This window comes from Vidua macroura, chromosome 1, assembly GCF_024509145.1.
Source record: "Vidua macroura isolate BioBank_ID:100142 chromosome 1, ASM2450914v1, whole genome shotgun sequence".
NCBI classification, from domain to species: Eukaryota; Metazoa; Chordata; class Aves; order Passeriformes; family Viduidae; genus Vidua; species Vidua macroura.
The window spans coordinates 36927617-36947900 of NC_071571.1; the positions used below are offsets into that span (position 1 = coordinate 36927617).

The following is a 20284-nucleotide window of genomic DNA, read 5'->3' on the forward strand; positions in this document are numbered from 1 at the left end:
AGAAGAGTGAACATTCCAACTCAGTTGCAGGTTTTCATATTCTTTCCATTATTTATTCTTATTGGACTTTATATCTATTCATTGAGATTTGCATAATAATAATGCATAATAATAATGCATAATAAGTGTTTTCTATTAATGACTCTCCCTCTTCCCAAGAAATCACACTGGTCACAAATGAACAGTTGGCTCTCTGAAAGCCCTCACAAACTTTTTTGACTACTCAGTAATGTAATGTTTACTACATAAACACCTCTCAATATCCATTATTTTTTCTTCATTGTGAAAGCTGAATACTATTAAGTAATAGTCATAAGCTTGCATAAAGAATAGGAGCCCTCTGCCATAAACTGGACATTCATTTCTGGCACTTCTTAACCTATAGGTTTTTATGGAGTCTATTTCATGACAACACTATAGATCCCACAGCTATTACTATGTACTTTCCTTACTATTTTACTGTAAAACACTTTCTCACATGAACCATCAAACATCTCAAATACTTTGCCACAACCAGATCTCTGTTGACAAGAATTATGAGAAGAAAGGGAAAATGCCATGATATGATAATAATCTTTGTGAGGCCTTGAATATCTGAAACATTTAACTTTAGCATTTTCAAAAGTGCCTTTCCATTTATAAGAGAAAAAAATAAATTTAAAAAAAAATGCAAAATGGAATATAACATATTTGTAATTATTTGTATTACATTTACAAGCATGGATACCACTTCCTATAAAATGCAATTATTCATATATATGTGCAGAAAGACAGTACACATATAAATATTTATTGTTTATTATTTATTCAGCACCAGAATTATGACTGATGTTAAATAAAACCAGTGCCCAGAGACTAGAATCAGGGACTAGAATTTTATGCCTGATTCATTTATCTTATTCAGTATATTCCACATACTTTCTTCACAATCACAAAGTTCTTTTATCTCATGTTTTGTACACACTTGCTTCCATATTTCTTCAAACCTTTCATCTGCAGCATTCAGGCCCATATTGTGGAGAACTTGTTTAATCTACAAAAATAATACAAAATAATGCAATTCATGTAATTCTAGTCAGCATTTTGTTAAACTCTACAGTATCTGGCTTTGACACATTTAGCAATCTCTATTTTCCAAAGAATATTTTCCCACTCTTAAATTAAACCTACAGACCACATCCTGCATCCTTAACAGAAGAAGTTCCTATTTAAGTAAATCTGAATCTTATTGCAATGAAAGCTGTACAAAATTGTCTGTAATTAATACAGTAATGCTGATGCACTACTTCAACACTGGGAAAAAATCAAATACAAAAGACTCAAGGAAAAGTAAATGTTTTTCAAAAGCCCTAAGTAAAGTTCTGTTTATCCACTCTATTTGTGCTGTCTGCAGTTACCAACACAAATCAGATTATATCATTATCTGCATTTCACAGCAAGAGTACTATACAAAGATCATCAGCTGGTATAAATAAGTGGGTGAAGTAACTAAAATGAAATGGTTTACATCAACTTTGAGCCTTGCTATAATTTTACACCAAAATAATTCAGCAGAAGGGATTTTTTCCATATTTTCTCACTTGGGTGCTTCCTGTTGTATGCCTCATTACACTGACCTGTTGACTCACTAGAGAAAGGTGACTTTAGAATAATATTGATACACCCTGTGCTTCTGTTAGTATCAGCAAACATTTGGCTTCTTCAATTGTATCATATGTGTGTACATGTTTGTTATATTTATGCTATGGAGACTTTATGCATGCTTTGATAAAGTAAGACCTTTAACAAAGTTAAATCAAACTTGTTATACTGTCTTGTATAAATATAGGCCTGATCCCCAGTACAGCAAATCTTCAGCTTCATCTTAGCCAATAAATCTATGAGGGTTTGTGCAAGCTGAAATTGCAGGAGGAAAAAAGGGACTGAATTTTGTTTCTTTAACTGTAGGTGTTCTTTCAGTTAATCAATCACACTATCCCTGAATAAAACAAACCAGATCTGATCCAGTGTCTTCAACAAGCTAGTGAAATATGGAAATTAAACTAAAAGCAATATTTCTTCACAGGACACCACTGCAGGGAGAATAAAGGATTACACGCTCTCATAATTTCACCATGTTAAGAGAAAGCTCTATCCTGACTCATCAACTGCTGTAAAATCATCGCTGACCAAACCATGCACTATTGTGTGCAGATAAGATAAAACTCACTCTCACCTATGATCAACATACAAATTACACACTATTCCTCAACTACATAATTCTATTCTCTTCGACAGACTAGAGAGAATTTCAGTGAAGAAAACAGCAAGCCCAAGAACTATTTTTTTTGCAACAAGATGAGTCACCTCATGAAACTACTTCACAGCCAGAATTTGCATTAATTTCTACCACACTGCATAAAAACAGTATTAAATTACTCTGAGCTCTCATCTAATAATAATATAATATAATATAATCATAGAATAATTTAATTAACCATTAATTTTTGGAAACATTAATTATATATATCAAAACAATAATCATAAAATGCCCAAATAGCCCATTTCATGAATTTAGGGTGTTTCAACAGACTCAGAGGTGGTTCTGCACTGAATTCTATATAGCTGGTATAGTCTACAATAGAATATGACATCTCAGGACATGTTATAACTTGAAAGAACAGCTGTATCTAGTGCCTGACAGATGTAATTGGCAGACGTCTTCTCAATGAAGACAATTTACTGTTACTAACATTTACTGTTAGCTATTTGCTGCATGCACACATTTCCTGCTTTCTTACATGATCTAGATTATAAAGTGGTAAATGCTCATGTACACAACATTCTGATAAGACATTTGATGAGCATGACACCACACCTTCTGCCCCCAGTCACCAACCAGCAACATTATTTTCTGTAAAATATACATTCAAGTTCTAGATCCGCTTTCAAACATGACTGCTGAATATTTAATATAATGAGTAGCAGAGAGGAAGAGGTTGCCATGCCTTCTTTTCTCATTTTAGACTGGAATTTCACATTTCATTACAATTGTCTAATAAATTGTATTTTGTGTAATTAAGTTCTCTCTTCATATTTTTTCCCTATAAATTGTATACAAATGTAAAAACAAAGTAGTAAACAATACTGATGAAACAGTAAAGTTGTTTTAGTATTTATGTGAGAGAAACTCTGGTCTGTGAGAAAAGAGAGTGGTAGGAGGCTGAGGATAAATCAGAAAAACCATGGAGTCCCCAAGTAAATCCCTAGAGTCTCATGTTCCATCTTTGTCTTCAGAATTATGAGATGCCATAGCATTGCTGTGTGACTCCCAATGTCTTCCATCACTGTACAGATCCTTTGCAGATCTGAGCCGACAACTGTGACTCAGCAGAGCGCTTGAAAGGTACTTTCAAGTGATTTGCTGAATTTGTCATTAGCAAAACCTGTCAAGTTTGTCTGAGGAGAGACGCTTTTCGTAAAATCTTCCACTAAACACCCCTATGTGATAGAAATTATTTTTATACACCTGTAAAAATCTTCTTGTGGGGCTTTTATAGGTTGGAAGAGATCTCTGGAGATCATTCATCCAATGACATAATCAAAGCAGGGCTAACTTTACTATTAAACCATGTCGCTTGAGACCTTGCTTAGAAATTTAAATAGGTTGTATCTCAATAAAATTAATATCTACCACCCTTATGAGTAATTCAGAATGTGAAGAGTACATATTTTTCAGATAGCTGAATGGATGTAAAGCAAGATGGTAATGTTGCACTATGAATTTTACAACCTATTTACTTGATGACTTCCCACTCCCATATGGCTAGCAGAATCATCTTGGAAGAATATTCTGAAGAAATTCACTATACCTCTGCCTTTGGTCGCTTTTTTAAAAGATCTTTTTCATACACTCCCTTTTGACTGAAGACAGAAGGGAACAATACTGAAAAACTATTGCCCTGGTCACCATAATTAGTTGTGTCACTGAGGCGGCAAACTTGAGGAGCAGGAATATCTGAACGAATACTTGGAACACCACACAATGGATAACCTGTGAAAATCAATCAACAGGCAGCATGGATAAATAGTGCCAGGGAGGATAAAACATTTTGCACGAAATAAGAAGAAATGGGATGCTTGACATAGGTTCAATAACAAATTATATCATTTTCTTCCTTGTATCTTTTTTCCCATTTTTAGAAATCCTGGTTTCAGATACATCGTGAAGTGTGAAAACAAGGACTCTTGCAGTAATATACTAGTACTTACTTATTTAGTATTCCCAGATGAAAGTATTTTAGGTGATTGCAAGGAGATATGGCCCTCCCAAAATTAGTAGCATAATTTCTCAAAGACATCTAGATTAATTTCATTGTTTTGAATAGACCTTCCAACTTCCAAGTCCTAATCTAAAAAAAAAACTTGAACTTAGATAAATTAATTTGCTATTTTACTTTAGTAGAACCTGTAGCAATACTTTTTAACTTTGCTCCTGATTTTGTCTTAAATAATGCTCAGAAGTGACCAGCACAGTCCACTGTACTTACAGGATGTTGGGATACCACCTACTACAGCATTATACTGAGAAGACGATGTTTGATAGTTTGTATATACACGGTCTGTTGATCTTGTAAGTGGTTTTGACATCTTTTCTGAGCTTTCTGGTTCTTTTAACTCAAGATCTTCCTGTTCTGGCAGTGGTTTGTCCTCTTTCTTTGTGTCTTTGGGAAGATAGGCATCTAATTTTTTCCCTATATACAAAAGTTATGGGACAGCCAAGATATATTATCAACTTATTATAGACTAAGAGGCAAAAATCTTTGCTGGAATAACTGTAAAGGAGGTAACATAATTCATCTACATTTCTGACAATGCTTCTAGGAGATGTTTTACTTTCTGTTGATCTGTATTATTAAGGAAACTTCCGAGTGTTAATCTCAGCGTGCAACACAGAACTCCAGGATTCTGAAACACACCTGTACCTGAGACTCTGCTGGTAGTTAAATCACTCTCTAAATCCTACCCTTCTAAAGGAGCACCTAGTTTATAACAGCAATATCCTTTCAACAGCTATCATAAGAACAAGATCATCCCCATATTTTCCCAGTATTAAGGCATCTACCTTTTGTAATTATTTTTTCTTCAAACTCTTTAACACCCATTTTATCTTTCCAGTTCAGAAAATTCACAAAGTCACGGTAATTAATCAGACCATTCTTATCCAAATCACAGCAGTCAAATAAGGATTCCAGGAGCTCATCATCTAGATTCATGTTCAGCTGAAAAAAGATCTTTCGTAGGCTGTCCTTGTGCATGGTTCCATCACCATTCTATTACAAAAAAAAAAAAAACAGTTGTTATATTCTGTGATCCCCTAACAGCCATCATAAAGTAACTTCACCAAAAGAAACACACACACGTGTTTATACATATATATATAAATAGCACCAGACACGCTATTTCAAGAAGAGCAATATTGCTGAATACAGAAATAAACCCTAAGTATTTTAGAAATTAAAAATCTGAAAACTGTCAAAAAGTAAATTTCAACTTAAATAATACAGTGATTTGAGAGTAAAGGTGTGACAGGCTATTGTGACAAGATAGCAATCTAATCATAAATGTTAAGAAAAAGCCAAGATATCTTTAAAAGTAAGGCATCAATCATTCTGTATACATTACAATTAATGTTACATATGAAATGTCAATTACATTTTTTTTCCAGAGAGAAAAAAAAAAAGAAAATACCTGAAATTCTGAGGCTTGGCAACTCAGTCAAAAAGTACAGCTCAGAAGAAAATATGAACATAACCCCTTCCACTCTTCTCTTTACAAAGGAATGCCAGATTTTGAAGTCCAAAAATTGTTAAGATTACTCCTGCTTGTGTGTCCCCTGCTCTCTCTAACCTGGATATTCCAAATAATATTACGAAAAGCTCTAAATACTATTGTGTCTAATTCCGTAGCATATCGCAGTAGATAAGACATTCAATAACTATGAAGTTATCTTCACAGTTATAGTCTTCATCCATACTTCCCTTGCTATGCTTGTGTTTCTTCATGTCTGTATCTCTACAGCACAGGAGCACTAATGTCACACATTCCTTTACATTTACACCTTTTCAGAGCACCAACCTTATCAAAATGTCTCAATGCTTCCAGTAACACATCAAAATTCCCATAGTCAGCTTTCTTCAGACTTTCCCGAACTGCAATCAAGATAACTCTTTCTCTGTCCTTCCCACGGAGGAACTCACATGGAACCCGGTCATGAAGAAGATCATGAACGTCTACAAAAATGAACAATTCCTCAATTAGTTGTGCATATACAGTAATCAGACATTTACCAAAAAAAAAAAAAAAAAAAAAAAAAAGCTTGCATTCATTAGGAAATGGAGAATTTCAATTTCAAGATGCTGATTTTCAGCACTGCTGAACAGCTGATACAGCCATTTCATTGCAAGATCAAATGGTCCATATACTATTTCCTCTACTCACATACAGTTAATATCAAAAATTTTGGAATGTCACTTCACAAAATTTTGGAATGTAGCTTCACAAATCTATCCACTGCTTCCAAAAGCTTCTAAAAGCAGTAGTTTTTACTCAATGTCCAGATAATTGAGCAAAAAAGAAAATATATTATTGATTTACTACTTCCAGTCTGTCACATTCTATATGCTTATGAGAACAAATTTAGTATTTTGGATAATTATATATCACTGTTTTCTAGAAAGACAATGCACTATTTTTATGTTACTGTTCTCATTTTCCACGTATCCTAACTGTATCAGTATTTTTAAATACTTTAGCACACTGAGCTACAATCTTCATCCAAATTCCCAAGGTGTCAATGTCACTTTCTGGAGTGCAAGTTCATTCAGAGTACAGTAACATGAGTAGCTCACCTAATCCCCCTCTAACAGCAGTGTACAAGCATTATTTCCTACTTGATAATTATGAGCTCTTTTTGTTCAGTTCCTTCTGCTCTTCCTTATAGCATGAACTTTATTACACTACATAGTAAAACATGTAAAAGATTATGTACTCTTTGAACAGACTTTCTCTGGCCCAGATTAACTGTATGACTTTGATCCACTTCATTTTTTTGCTTCTCAATTATTGGCTGTATTCCTGAATTATTAAACACAATGTTAAAACATCATCAATCCCATTGACTATTTGAGTTGACTAGCTTTCAAAATTTTGTCATAATGAAAATTAAGACATTTTTTTTTTACTCTGCTTTCTATCTTCTTGCAACCTTCAAAAACTTATTATTCCTATTTATTGTTTGTGATTTTTACTCTTTTTAGAGAAGTGCTTGAGAAATCATTGAGGGAATATGCATGATTGATTTAAATAGCCATTTTAGTTTGTCACTTTGATGTGACAATGGGTTTTCTGCCATTTCCCATTTTGTTACATTCAGATACAAAGGCTTTAAAAAAGAAAAAATAAAAAAGAACCAGCATGATAATCCCAAACCTAAAGTTTCTTTATTTTTGACATTTACTTTTTCTCACTAGCAACTTCAAATCCACTCGAATTTACATTTCAGAAATTTACTGTCAACAAATTTTTGTACTTTGCCTCTTAAAATTTTAGGAAAATTGTATATACAACCAACAGTTATTACTTCAGCAGAGTTTCATCATCAAGGTAAGATTTTATTCTGCTCTTGAACTTACCATAATCATCTGGAGGGATCACCAATCCAAATGTATGGTCTGGGGGAACATTCATAGTTTCTGCTATACTGTCAATAAGGACATTTTCTTGTTAATTAAATATAATAAAATAAAATCTCAGCTACTATTAAAAAAAAAGTGATTAATAATAGAGATGATACTCATAGTTTACCTGAAATTTGTTTATCAGGACTTTGCTTCAATGTTACCATTCCAGAAAAGCAAGCCTTTACAAAGCTGATTAGAACATTCACTGTTTGTAACATAACACAGTCAAATGTAAACATTAACTTTTTGAACATTTATGTTCATTAAAAAGAAAAACATTTCTATATCATTTTTCCAAAGAAAATGATAGAAACGTATAAGAAAAGTCCTTGTAGTCAAATAATAGGAATATTTACACAAAATCTCCAACTGAAATGTCTGAAATAAACTACTTTTGGCTAAAGTGGAAAAATTGAATCATATCTCTGCTTTTCCATACATAATTTTGTGTCTACCACAACCAGCAACCAAGCCCATATCCATGAGGAAAACTTTTCTCAGTTCTGTTTTCCAAAAATTGAAGATTCTGCTTTTGACATTAAAGAACTGTTTCCTTTTTTAATTTTAAAAAGATACAATGATCATTTTGAATAATTAAATAATTAAACCACTTATCTCAATAAAAAATCCCCATCAGAATTTAAAAGATAATCAGTGCTTTGTTCTAAAGCACAAAACAATCAAAAACCCACACACAGAAATGGAAATACTACAATCTAAAAACTACTACGCATATTTTTCTTTTATCATTTTCATGTCACACATAGGATGTGGATGGCATAAAATTCACTAAATAAGATTAAGTTCGCCTGTATCTGTCTTGTAGTATTAGTGCTGGGTTTCAGCCTACACTGCAACCCATCCCTGACTGACCACACTGCTTTGTGTTGCTCATGCTCCAGGTCTGTCTCACAGTAAGCTGGGACATAGTGACAGGGAGAGAAGAAACTGACTCATATTTGTGCTCACATGCACTTATGAGAACACTTCCCTAGATCAGCTTAAGCCTGGGATCTTGAGTTTATCTTTTGCTACCAAAGTCAATGTTAGTGAGCCTTCAGATATATTTTTTGCAGAAATCTAAAGCATCTGCAAGGACAGCCTTTGGATACATTCAGGAGTCCTAGATCTGCAGCACACCTGGATCCTAACCCCACTGTACCTTATGATTCTGTGGTACTTCTTAAGCACTGTTCTGTAAAATTACAAAACTGTCCCAGATTGCTTCATAAATGTCAGTCATTCTAATGATTCAACAGAGACTGGTAAATGCTGCTAGGTAATAAAAGTTAGTTCCACATCCTTTTCCGAGGAATTAATACAGTGAGATTACAGATGATGCAATGAAGAAGACCAAAAATAGTGCGAGAGTAAGCAAAATGGTCAAATCCCAAAACATTAGATGAGATGTGTCAGTCCTTTCAAACCTTCCTAATTGCAAAATACAGGGGGGAAAATGTCTTAAAGACTGCTGGACCACTTAAACAGCAAGATCTAACTTCACTGCATGGACACAGTACGGCCCTTACTAGTAACTTGCGCACTTAGCAGCCTAATTAGGGCAGGTAGAAAGTCCTTTTCTATTAAATGAGCGCTGCACTGGAAGCATTAAGCACACAGTCATGTCTTTTATCCAAGACATATAAAAAGATAAAAAGATATTGGAGATAAAAAGATACTGGAGAAATGGCAAAAGTGAGTGAATTTTGTGCTTGATCTATTTGTAACAGAAGGTATCTTTGCTTACTTACGGATCGAGAGCTTTTCCAACCAGAGGCTGGTATTTTTCCTTGAAATCATCACTTTGTTTTGACACAAGGTGTGGTGCTCTCTTCCTAAAAATCATAAAAATAACTCCTGCACATATTTGATTAAAAATATTCAATATTTTTCAATATTTTAAAATATTATTACATATTAAAAGAAAATAGCAACTCCTCTCAACTTAGTAATTAAAATATCTTGCTATTTAAAATCAAAGGGCTTTACAGAATGCTTAAGACATGCCAAGTGCTGTTATATGGTAAAAGTTATTTGGATAAACTCTTCTGAAAATCACATCTTGCATTTTCTATTCAGTTCAATACAGCTAAGGATAGGATTGTGAGAGATACAATTTTCTTCAAATACAAAGACCCACTCTTCCTGATAATTCATCCCATTAATTAACTAGCTCATTCATTGCAACTTACGAATCCAGGTCCAAGACCCAATTTAAGGTCTTGGCTGTATTTCGCCCATCTTCATAGTGAGGGGTTTCCATTCCATAAACAGAAGACTTGTCAAAGTGTGAGTTATATTTCCTATTGACTGATTCCCCTGCAGAAAAAGCAGGCATTTCAACCTGTGTAAAACACCTAAGGAAGAAAAATGTACCCAGTATCTTCATTCTTAAGACAAAACAATGAAGAAACAAAGGCAAATAACTAACAAACCTGTTCAATTAAATATAAATAATTTGCATTCTCCCTGTTTATTGAGTAGTTAGGAACAATCTCATTGTCAAAACTGAAGATAAAAGGCAAAATAAAAAGCAAAAACTGCTTCAGTTGGATGTTCTTTTATGTGTGATTAAATACAAGCCCAACAGAATAAAAGAAACCATGTAGCCTAAGTGGTGAGGGTCATGCAAACATTGCTTTATAATATCTATATTTGAGCAGAAATGTGTACCATTTGATTTATTAGATTTGATTAATTAGAACTTTCAAAAATATTATTCACTGCATGTTTTCTAATAAGGGCTCCATATGGCTGTATGGCAGCATGGAATTTTTTACACTATTGCTGGGGCACATAGTTGACTTTTTTTCTGTCACTCTGCTTCTGACTTAGCCTCTCCATGGTGGATGGATGTTACAAGAGAGACAGAAACAGATAATGAATAATTCAACTAAAACCCCCAAGAAAGGCAGGGAAGAGAGGAAATAAAGTTACAGGTTTGGCCAATTTATACCAATACTATTTACAGAATAATTTGTCAGTGAGACAACAAAGTACTATAATTTCATATCCATGTAATAGTCTTCACATAAAATTTACATTTTCAGCCTATGTGAAAGTCATGGAACTGGTAAAAATAGAAGTGTCTGGAAAAAAAAAATAAATGCACTGCATTTTAGAGTGCTATTTGTCACTCTGCTTCTGTGCAGACCTGTGAAATAAAGGGTAACCATCCCTGAGCAGACCACATCACACAAGTACAGCCCCCAGGGGCTGAAGCAATGCAGGCACAGCCCACAGACCCACGGGGAGGATTCCATAGGCTAAGGAACCTGCATTCCAGAGAGCCACCCAGCAGCCTGAAATTCTTCACAACCAGATCTTAATGATAAGCTCCTCAACAGAAAGTCCATCTGCTCTGAAATTCTGTTTGGATCCTGATGAAAGAAAGGAACTAGAAGAAAAAGTACTGGAAAGGGGTTGGGCTCACAGTCTCTGACTTCAAATCTGAGTTTGCTTTCAGTGGCATAGACAATGCCAAACTCAGTAAGCAACCAGGGCATCTGTGACTTTCTAGTTTCCTGGAAATATTTTGCTTTTCAAACAGCACCCAAAAGAATCAGGCTTCCACCTCCTTCATGAAGTTCTTATACTGTTTTAAATGCCCATCCTGAAGTGATTGACAGCTCTAGAAACAGAGATCATGCTCTCTCAGTTGCTTTTTTTTCACATAATTTTTAAAAATAATTTATATTGTATTAATACAGTGGTTAAAATTAATAGTTTACATCTCAAAAAATAGCATACAGTAGGCACTGAACACACATAGGGGAACTTTTTGTGTGTGGTTTCTTATCAGCCTTTTAACTTACCCGTGTAATAATCCTCATGTGACAGAACGTACAAATCATGTCCTTCTCTTGCTTCTTTATCCACTTCCTCAAAGGTTTTTGGTGGATTTACAAGCTCTCCAGCTGTTAAATCTGGAAACAAATAAAGAATGTATGGTTGGGGGAGCTAAGGGGGGTGGATATCTTGTTTCATTCATTCTTAATTGTAAACAATACCTTGTCAGAGAAGTTGCTAATACTGTGGAAGGACAATACTTCTTACCACATTGCTAGTCAATCTATATTCATCTAATAACATAATGACACGGGACTAGGGAGAGAATCACAGAAACCCAGCTGAATGGAACTTTTACAAGAAAGCTACATGGACAACACAGATGTGATTTCCTCTAGTCTATGGAGGAAAGCTACACATGTCAAGGAAGTTTCTTCCATGAGACCTATTAGAGTTGTTGGGAAAAGGAAGGTAAGTTGACAGCTACCCTACAGTTCTCCCAGGAAATCTATAAAGACAGATCAGGAAGAGAGTCAAAACCCCTGGTAGTTACCATATGTTCTCAGCTGCTTGTTTCTTCATCGTAACTGAAAAATGTTTAGGCCTTTCAGTAGCTGTTATATAATAACTCTTCTCTTAAAATGAAGCCGTTGGAATCATAGAGCATGTGCTAGATACTAAATTGCAGATTATCTTGTATTTACAGGAAATGTGTTTTAATGTCACATTTTCCTACCTTTGAAGACTTTCATTCCAAAGGTAGTATTAATTATATCCAAGCCCTCAGGTAACTTTGAAGATTGATCATGTGATTTACCCAAAGGTGCTTCACGATTACTGGAGTAAATTGCTTCTTTCATGTCTTGCATCTTTTCTTGAAATACACTTTTAGCAACTGGACTTATCAATGAAGCTACCTGAAAACATCACAAGCAACACCAGAGGCAGGAAAACCAACAAACTTTGATCATTCACACATCACTATGACTACCCACACAAACAAAAGTTTGCTTGTAAGTGTTCTAATGAGATCTTCCACTGACATAATTTTATCCACTGAGTTGCAAACCAAACCTGTATCTTGAGAGAAGACCACAACCCTATTAACCAATGCTATGCTAAATTTCCAGCTAAATAAAATACTTTTTGTGAGATATTTTTATGCTAGGTTTTCCACTTTTTAATATATACATTTTCTGACTGCAGTCCTTTTTTTCTTAACACATATTAGAAATTATAGTCAAATTATAATGTGACCAAAACTGAAGTGATTTGATTTTTCAGGCTATCTATCAAAGTAATGGGGATTCTAGAGATTTATTATTAGACTCTCATTAAATATTACATAAATAAATATTGAAAAAAGTAGTAGCAAATACTACTAAGCAAATACTATTAAGCATGATCCAAACCCATGCTTAGCAAACTGAATAGGCTTCTAACCCTTCCTACAGATAATATTTAATTAATAATGCAAAATCTTCAGGCTAATCCAGTACAGATCAATCCATTCAACAAAAAACTTCTAAGAAAGGACACCAAAACCTGGCTGTCTTTCATTTTAGATATGCCTAATAAATGTCCTACTCAACATCCTGGAATACTAGGACTTACTTCCTTCATAAAAATACACTTTACTAACACAACTGCTATTTTTAGAGATAGGAACACTAACTGTGTGATAAAACTATGGATGATCTCATCACTTGTTTGATTGCAGATTACAAAGATAATTTCTAAAGAATACACACAACATAGTCTGACATATCCAAACCATCATTTTTAGCTAAAAAGATCAGTTTCAAGCAAAAGGTAAGAAAGTATACAGAATAATTACACCAAACTGTAAACACATTCACAGAAAACAGCTCTTTTGCTAAGAGCTCAACTGGTTTTATCTCTGCAACACACACAAAAAAAAAAAAAAAGCAGCCAAATTTGTGGGTAGAAGACTGTTCATTAACTTAAATCTTGAAATGAAATTAATAATTCAGCAGTCACTATGAAAGTTACATCACTGACAACAGTCACTGAACTTCAAATATTTTCCAGTTTCAATAATGCTAAATTAGTCCTATGATTTGACCTCAGAACTCAGGTAATTCACAGCAACTGTGAAATGCTGCAGTATAAATCACTCACCTTTATCCCTGACTATGAGGAAATCAGTTGCTTTTATTAAGAATGCTGTTAAGAGGTTCATTCTTAAACAAGAGTAAATGAGTCACATTCTTACAGTGAACTTGGAGGCTGACTTTATGCCATGTGTCAAGTGAGTTGCAATGTCGGGATCACCTGCACTGCCGTAGAATATTATTTTAGCACCAGGAGCTGGATCTGTTGTATTTCGAAACTTTCGTACAGCGGTGGGAGTAACAGGCTATACGTAAGGCAAAGCAAAAACAAGTTTGCACCAGACAAACATTAATGAAAAGAAAATGTACTGCAGACATTTGTGTCATTCCAGATACAAGAACAAAACATAAGGATGCTTTAGGGCTGTAGTACACCCCTATCTGCTCCTGCAGATGCTGATACTGTGAGCATAAGGTCAACATAATCCAGACTAAATTTTATCAAACCAGCATTGCTAAGTTTCAACGCTTCCCATAATTTTTTTTTTTTTTTTTTTTTTTTTTTTTTTTTTTTTTTTTTTTTTTTTTTTTTTTTTTTGTAATTTGGGTAACAGCTACTTCACATGTTCTAGATGAAAACTAGATGTCACAACCATGTATTTCAGAAACCTTTAACCTGATTCACAGCAATTCCACCATCAATGAAGCAATTTTAGAAATTATTTAAACCACAGTGTTGGGGTTTCTTTAATTATTGTTTAAAGGGAGACTGCTATTTACAGGACCCATTTGTGTCTCAGTAGCCTCTGACTCTTCAATTCCACAGGGAAGGGCCAGTGGGAATCACAATTCTGGCAGGCATCCTTGTAAAGAAGAACCTCCATCAGAAGTAATAATAATTCCCAATAATTACTTTAATTGCATTACCAGAGGGGAAAGCTGCCTAAAACAATTATATTTAGTGCCAAGTAAGCAAGCATGATGACTTTTGTAAAACATGTGGAATGAAAATGAACTGCCAGAAGTGTTTTCCAATCTTGCCAGCTAGTCTCTGTAACTCCATGTGATAAAAAAGAAATTGAAATAAACAGTAGTTTCAAAAGCGAAGGGATGTAGGAAAAAAAAAAAAAAAACAAAACAGGAGCCTCTACAAAACCAGCTCACCCTGGGCGTCTCTTTGAGACAACTCGCAACAGCGTTGTCCGCGGGATTCAACTTTCCAGCCTAAACAATGCAATCAAAAAATAAATAACGTATAACGAACCTCGTAATAATACACACAACTAGTCAAATTGGGATCTGACACTACGCACGGGACATTGCCCAACTGTCCCCGTTTTGATGGCGGTGGGAAGGAGCCACCCCCATTTCTGGGAGAGAAGGGGCTGGCAGGGAGATGCGCCTTCCCCTCCCACACGCTGCCCCTCCTCTAGCCCCTTCCCTCGGCGAGACTCCACCCCAGAAAGGCACAGATGGGGGGCGTAGCTCCGGGGCATCGGTGCAACCTCTTTGGCGAAGGCACTCACTTTCGGCAGCTCCGGAGTCCCGTCGGGGAGCGTCTCTTCGGGGCACGTCTGTGGCTGCGCCGCCATGGCCACCGCTTACTCCGCTCGCTCGGTAACGGCGGCGGCGCTGCCAGCGCTCGTGCGAGGCGCGCGGTGCCGCCGGCGCTCCCAGCGCCCCGCCATCCCCTCGCACCCAGCTCCCCCGTCCTGCCCCTCACAGCGCCCCGCCATCCCCTCGCACCCAGCTCCCCCGTCCTGCCCCTCACAGCGCCCCGCCATCCCCTCGCACCCAGCTCCCCCGTCCTGCCCCTCACAGCGCCCCGCCATCCCCTCGCACCCAGCTCCCCCGTCCTGCCCCTCACAGCGCCCCGCCATCCCCTCGCACCCAGCTCCCCCGTCCTGCCCCTCACAGCGCCCCGCCATCCCCTCGCACCCAGCTCCCCCGTCCTGCCCCTCACAGCGCCCCGCCATCCCACTCACACCAGCGCCCACCTCTTCTCCCCTCACAACCCTCTCACCACCGCCCTCAGCACCTGCCACCCCCCTTACATCTCACACCCCTCGCAAAAAGTCAGGAAATAAATTGCATTCGGCTGTTTTGTAAATGTCATGATCTAGAAAAATAATTAAGGCCTAGCCGCAGAGGTCGCACATTCCTTAGACCTATTGTTAAATCTTTGAAAATTTACCAGCTTTCAAACAGGCGGGTTGAATCTTGAAGTTGAAATAAGGTCTTACATAGTCAAAAGTTTGATCAAACTTTCAATCTTTATTACTGTAATAAAAAATACTGCCCCTTTCACAAGTGTTGTCACATGCTATTAAAATATTGGGTCTGTTCCTCTAGAGAAAACTGCAGCTCCCACCCACACATAGCTTGGAGGTGGGTGAGAGAAGCCCGTCAGCAGTACCCCATGTATCAGACACGTGAGTGCTCTCACGGTTTGTCTTAAATGAGTCAACACCTCGTATATCTAACCCACTGTATTTGCCTTTTAGAAACAGATGTGGATTATTTCAGAAAAGCAGTGTGGGTAAGACTGAACAAGTTTCATCGCTGTTTAACAGACCCTCAGTTCTTACAAAGACTTTTATTCTCAGACGACATTTAGCAAACTATCCTTCCCAGCAAAATATCTCAATCACATCCTGCTCCATTCTCCATAGTCCTTCGATGGCAAAACCAAATTTAGATAAATACACAGACCTTAATCGTAATTGATCAAACATTACCATGTGTCACCATTTTATTCTCTGCTCTAACATTCATTTGGTGAGGACTTCATTAAAACTAAATTCCTTTTCTACAAATGGAAGGTGAGAGGCTCACGCAGCCACTGCTGTCTAATGATGTGCTCTGGCTGTCCAAGTCACCAACACTACTTGTCAGTGCCATGATCCATGAACTTCCAGCACATACAAATGTATCTTGATCTTCTCCAGGCAAGAAGCATCATGTATAGCATCAACTGTGATCTAGCTGTGGCAATGCAGGTGCCCTTTTTCAAAAGAAGTTACGTGTTTTTCTACTGTAAACGTGGCTGCATCACACCCCTAGTATGGAACATCCATGTCCACTTGGGAACTAAAGAAGCTCTCATAAAGTCTTAGTGTGTTCAGTTCTTTTCATATTTCAATCATATTTGTTGTTGCCTCAAGTTTAGAGTGTTTCTGCAAAATAAAGCAATAATTTTTGGTAGTTTAATAAATTATTGGTTATGTCTTGCCTTGTGATCCATTAATCTGTAAGGCTGAACTTCTATCTAGTAAAGTTGTCAGAAGGGAGATCTATTTATAGAGAGGAAGAGCAAAGTACAGTAATGTAAAAAATTATAGGGTACAGGAAACTGGGACTTTTTTATCCCAGGATAAAATTCAGGAAATGGAATTTTTGTCTTTGTATTTGTTGTATTTCTAGATGGCTCTCTACCTGTGCTCAAGGTGATATAATTTTTATACATTCTGTGCATTGCTGATTTATTTTTACCTTGTTTTTTCCCCAGTAGATGGCCACACTTGCTAATTGAAACCATCCACTCAGCCCCAATGCAGTGGGTTGTGTCAAAGGCATAAAAATAGGACTTGGATATGTAAAAAGAGTGCCTGTTGCAGAAACAAGTAGAGCAGAAGTCCTCCGCCTTCTTTTTTTTTTTTTTTTTTGTCTCTGTGCTTCTTTCCTTTTTTGCAGAAAGGTTGGTCCATATAAATCAATTTGAAAACCTACTGACAATATACATTCTTTCCTATAATTCTTCTCATTCTGGTATCAGTGTCATATTCATTCTTTCTTATACTTAAAGTTATTTTGGCCACAGAAAGAATATTTGTGGAGTGGGAAGGACCTGTAATTTTAAAGATAAGATGATGCATTAACAAAAACCAATTGAACTCAATTTTAGGGAAAAAAAGATTAAAACTTTAATTAAGCATGAATTTGTCATCTCCTACGTCAAAAGTAGGATCTCTAGAGAAAGCTGTTTGGAAAAAGTTGAACAAAATTTTCCATTCCACGCAGCACTTTTTTTCCTCAACAGTACTTGACATTTCACTAGTTTCTGACATCCAATTCCCACAGGCTAATGCCTTTTCCTGTGTTGTTTAGACTAAAACAGAGGAATGGAAACTGTCTAAAACCCTGCGTTTACTTTCTTTATGAAGCGCAAGCACCCATGTTCTGCAACACAGCTCTCACTCTGACTATGGTGCTGGCATAAACCAGAGTCAAAGCACAAAGTTTGTAGGTTCCTGAAGGTCTCTGAAGGCCAAAGGATTCTGTGTATAACACTCCAAATGTTGTGAAACGTCTGAATTTCATCAGCCATGCCGATGCACTTTGCTGTTACTGCCTGGTTGCTTTCATGGGTTTCTATTCAATTAATTTACTGATAGGAAATTACTGTTTTCTATGTGCTGCAGACTTTCTGTATGTTATACCCAAGCCAATGTAGGTACAGAGAAAATGTACACAAGTAGAGATAGAAGACAGAAAAAAATAATATTATAGAAAAAAAAAAAAACGGGAAGTTCAAACACAATAAAGAGATTCTGCACATTCTCTGAAGTAGACTTCCACTTAAATTTAAACACAAAAAGGCTGAGCAGAACATAATATTAAAACTCTGCAGAGAAATGCTAAAATAGATGGAAAACCACCTGGTGAAACCATGACCCACTAACATAAATTTGTTAATATCACCCAGCAGTTTCACTTTTGGTATATGATATATGAACCATGATGAAATAAAATATGAAAACATGACCACAGGTGGGGGCTATCTGTGTGATTTCAGAGCTTTCCTTCAACATCTTTTTGTGCAGACTACAAGAGAAGAAGCTTGTCTTCACCACTAGAACTCACAGACACCTGTCAAGCCTGAAATATAGTAACTGGAACTTGGTCATTTGATTACTGCCACATTCTCTCATGCCTCTATTTCACACATTCACAGTGAACCTTTGGTGTTTGCTGTCCTACTCTGTCAGCATCAACCAGATGTGAACAATTTGGGCATTTCACAAAGTGAGAAAGACGTGCTACAGCTCTGCCCTGCAGTCAGTTAAGTTAGCCAGCAGGAACCTCCTGCATGCAAAACAGGCTTCCTAACAGCAACTATATCATATGAATAGAATTCCTGCATCAAAAATTCCATTTAGCCTTGAACTTCAGATACATCTGATAATCTGAAAGATTATTTCAATTTTATCTATTGAATTTATATTGGATGCATAGATAATGATTCTTACACATGGAATAGTATGGTCCTTTATTTGATAATGATTAAGTGAAACACGAAATGTCATGTATGATGTGTTTAATCTCCAAATTGAATTTAGTTCAAGTAATTCCAAAGATTCAGTGTGATATTTTTCCACAAAAAACTGTGTCTGGCTGAGGTGGAGTTAATTTTCTTCATAGCAGCCTGAATGGTGCTGTGTTGTGGATTTGTGACTAAACTACTGTTGATAACACAGCAATACTTCAGCTACTGCTGAATAGTGCTTGCAGAGGGTGAGGATTTTCTCTTTTTCCCCACTTTGTCATCAGCCCCACCCAGGAAGAAATGCTGCTGATGGTCCAAAAATGTGGGAGTGCAATACAGCCAGGACAGCCGACCCAAACTGATCAAAGGGATATTCCATCTCACACAGCATTACGCTCAGCAATAGAAAGTGGAGGTCGGCAAAGGAGATGTCTTCCAAGGTGGCTGCTGCTTGGAGACTGGCTGACACTGGCCTGTTTATGGGAGGTAGCCAGCGATTTCCTTTATATTGCCTTTTCACTGCCACTTTCCACTTCATCTATTACACTGTCTTTATTTTAACCCACAAGTTTTCCTGCTTTTGTTCTTCCTGTTGTGTTCTCTGTCTTACTGCAGGGGGGTGAATGAGTGAGTGAGTGAGTGAGTGAGTGAGCAGCTGCCAGGTTGACTGGATGCTGTCTGGTGCTGCAATGCATGCATGTCAAGTGTGTAGTAAACACATTTGGTTATCAGGAATCTGCTGTTTGCTCAGCAAATCCTGCAATCCAGTTGAACATATTGAGACCAGTCAGAGGGTTATGGCAAATAAGCAGCGTATTAGGGCATGATTACATGATTTAAAGGACAACTCTTACAAACATTTAGCAAACTCACAGCTCAAAAAAGTTTGTATACTTTACTTAAACAAACATGTTTCTCTGGAGCTAGTCTGGCATTCTACATCACTGGTGAATACAAAGACTATATTTTTTTTTTTTAAGTTACATATTGGCCTTTCACAAAGCACTTACGTAAGTGATCAACTTAGTAAAGTAGAAAGGGGAAATTGAGACCAAACAGGTACCAATGGAAAAGTGTATGGAAAAGAAGAACTGATGAAGACTAAAAAAACAATCTGTTTTCACTCCATTCACTTCAGTATGTTCAAGTATTTATATGTGATACTAAGGAAGGGGAAAGTAGCATAACACTGACCACAGGCTTTACATAACTTGATTTTTGCTTCATCTAAATATATGTGGTTGAAATAAAAAAATATATTTTGAGAATGCAACAACATCAACTTGATTATTTCCTGTGATGGAGTATCTAAACAATCTTCATTAAATTGTACCAATTACCAAATACTATTATTGATACACTTACTAAATGTCTTACCTGTTTATTTGTTTGTTTCTTTAAAATGCCAACTCTTAGACCTTGTTAAAGCTGCT

At 36.5% G+C, this 20284-nt stretch overlaps 1 protein-coding gene across 5 annotated transcripts; it reads right to left on the minus strand.

The window, feature by feature from the left end:
• Positions 1–782: 782 nt before the first annotated feature.
• Positions 783–15202, minus strand: EFHB (EF-hand domain family member B). Of its 5 annotated transcripts, XM_053999588.1 has the most exons (13): positions 15112–15202; positions 14750–14809; positions 13747–13890; positions 12247–12427; positions 11537–11647; positions 9914–10040; positions 9473–9556; positions 7674–7741; positions 6118–6272; positions 5105–5312; positions 4530–4733; positions 3852–4033; positions 783–1033 (listed from the first exon to the last, which is right to left on the minus strand). In XM_053999588.1, exons 1-13 carry the CDS (start codon positions 15175–15177, stop codon positions 869–871), a joined length of 1755 nt encoding a protein of 584 aa, XP_053855563.1. In that variant the 5' UTR covers positions 15178–15202; the 3' UTR covers positions 783–868. The 5 variants fall into 5 exon arrangements, with proteins under 5 accessions (XP_053855563.1, XP_053855571.1, XP_053855590.1 ...); XM_053999596.1 differs by lacking the exon at positions 14750–14809; XM_053999615.1 differs by lacking the exon at positions 12247–12427 and having other exon boundaries at positions 13806–13890.
• Between the last annotated feature and the right edge of the window lie 5082 nt (positions 15203–20284).

Coding starts and splice junctions, on each gene's coding strand:
- EFHB (XM_053999588.1), bottom strand. CDS start 15,177: ATGGCGGCGCAGCCACAGACGTGCCCCGAAGAGACGCTCCCCGACGGG. Junction 10,041..11,536: donor ACATGAGGATTATTACACGG/GTAAGTTAAAAG, acceptor CTTTTTCTGCAG/GGGAATCAGTCAATAGGAAA. Junction 4,734..5,104: donor AGAAAAAATAATTACAAAAG/GTAGATGCCTTA, acceptor TTTTGTATATAG/GGAAAAAATTAGATGCCTAT.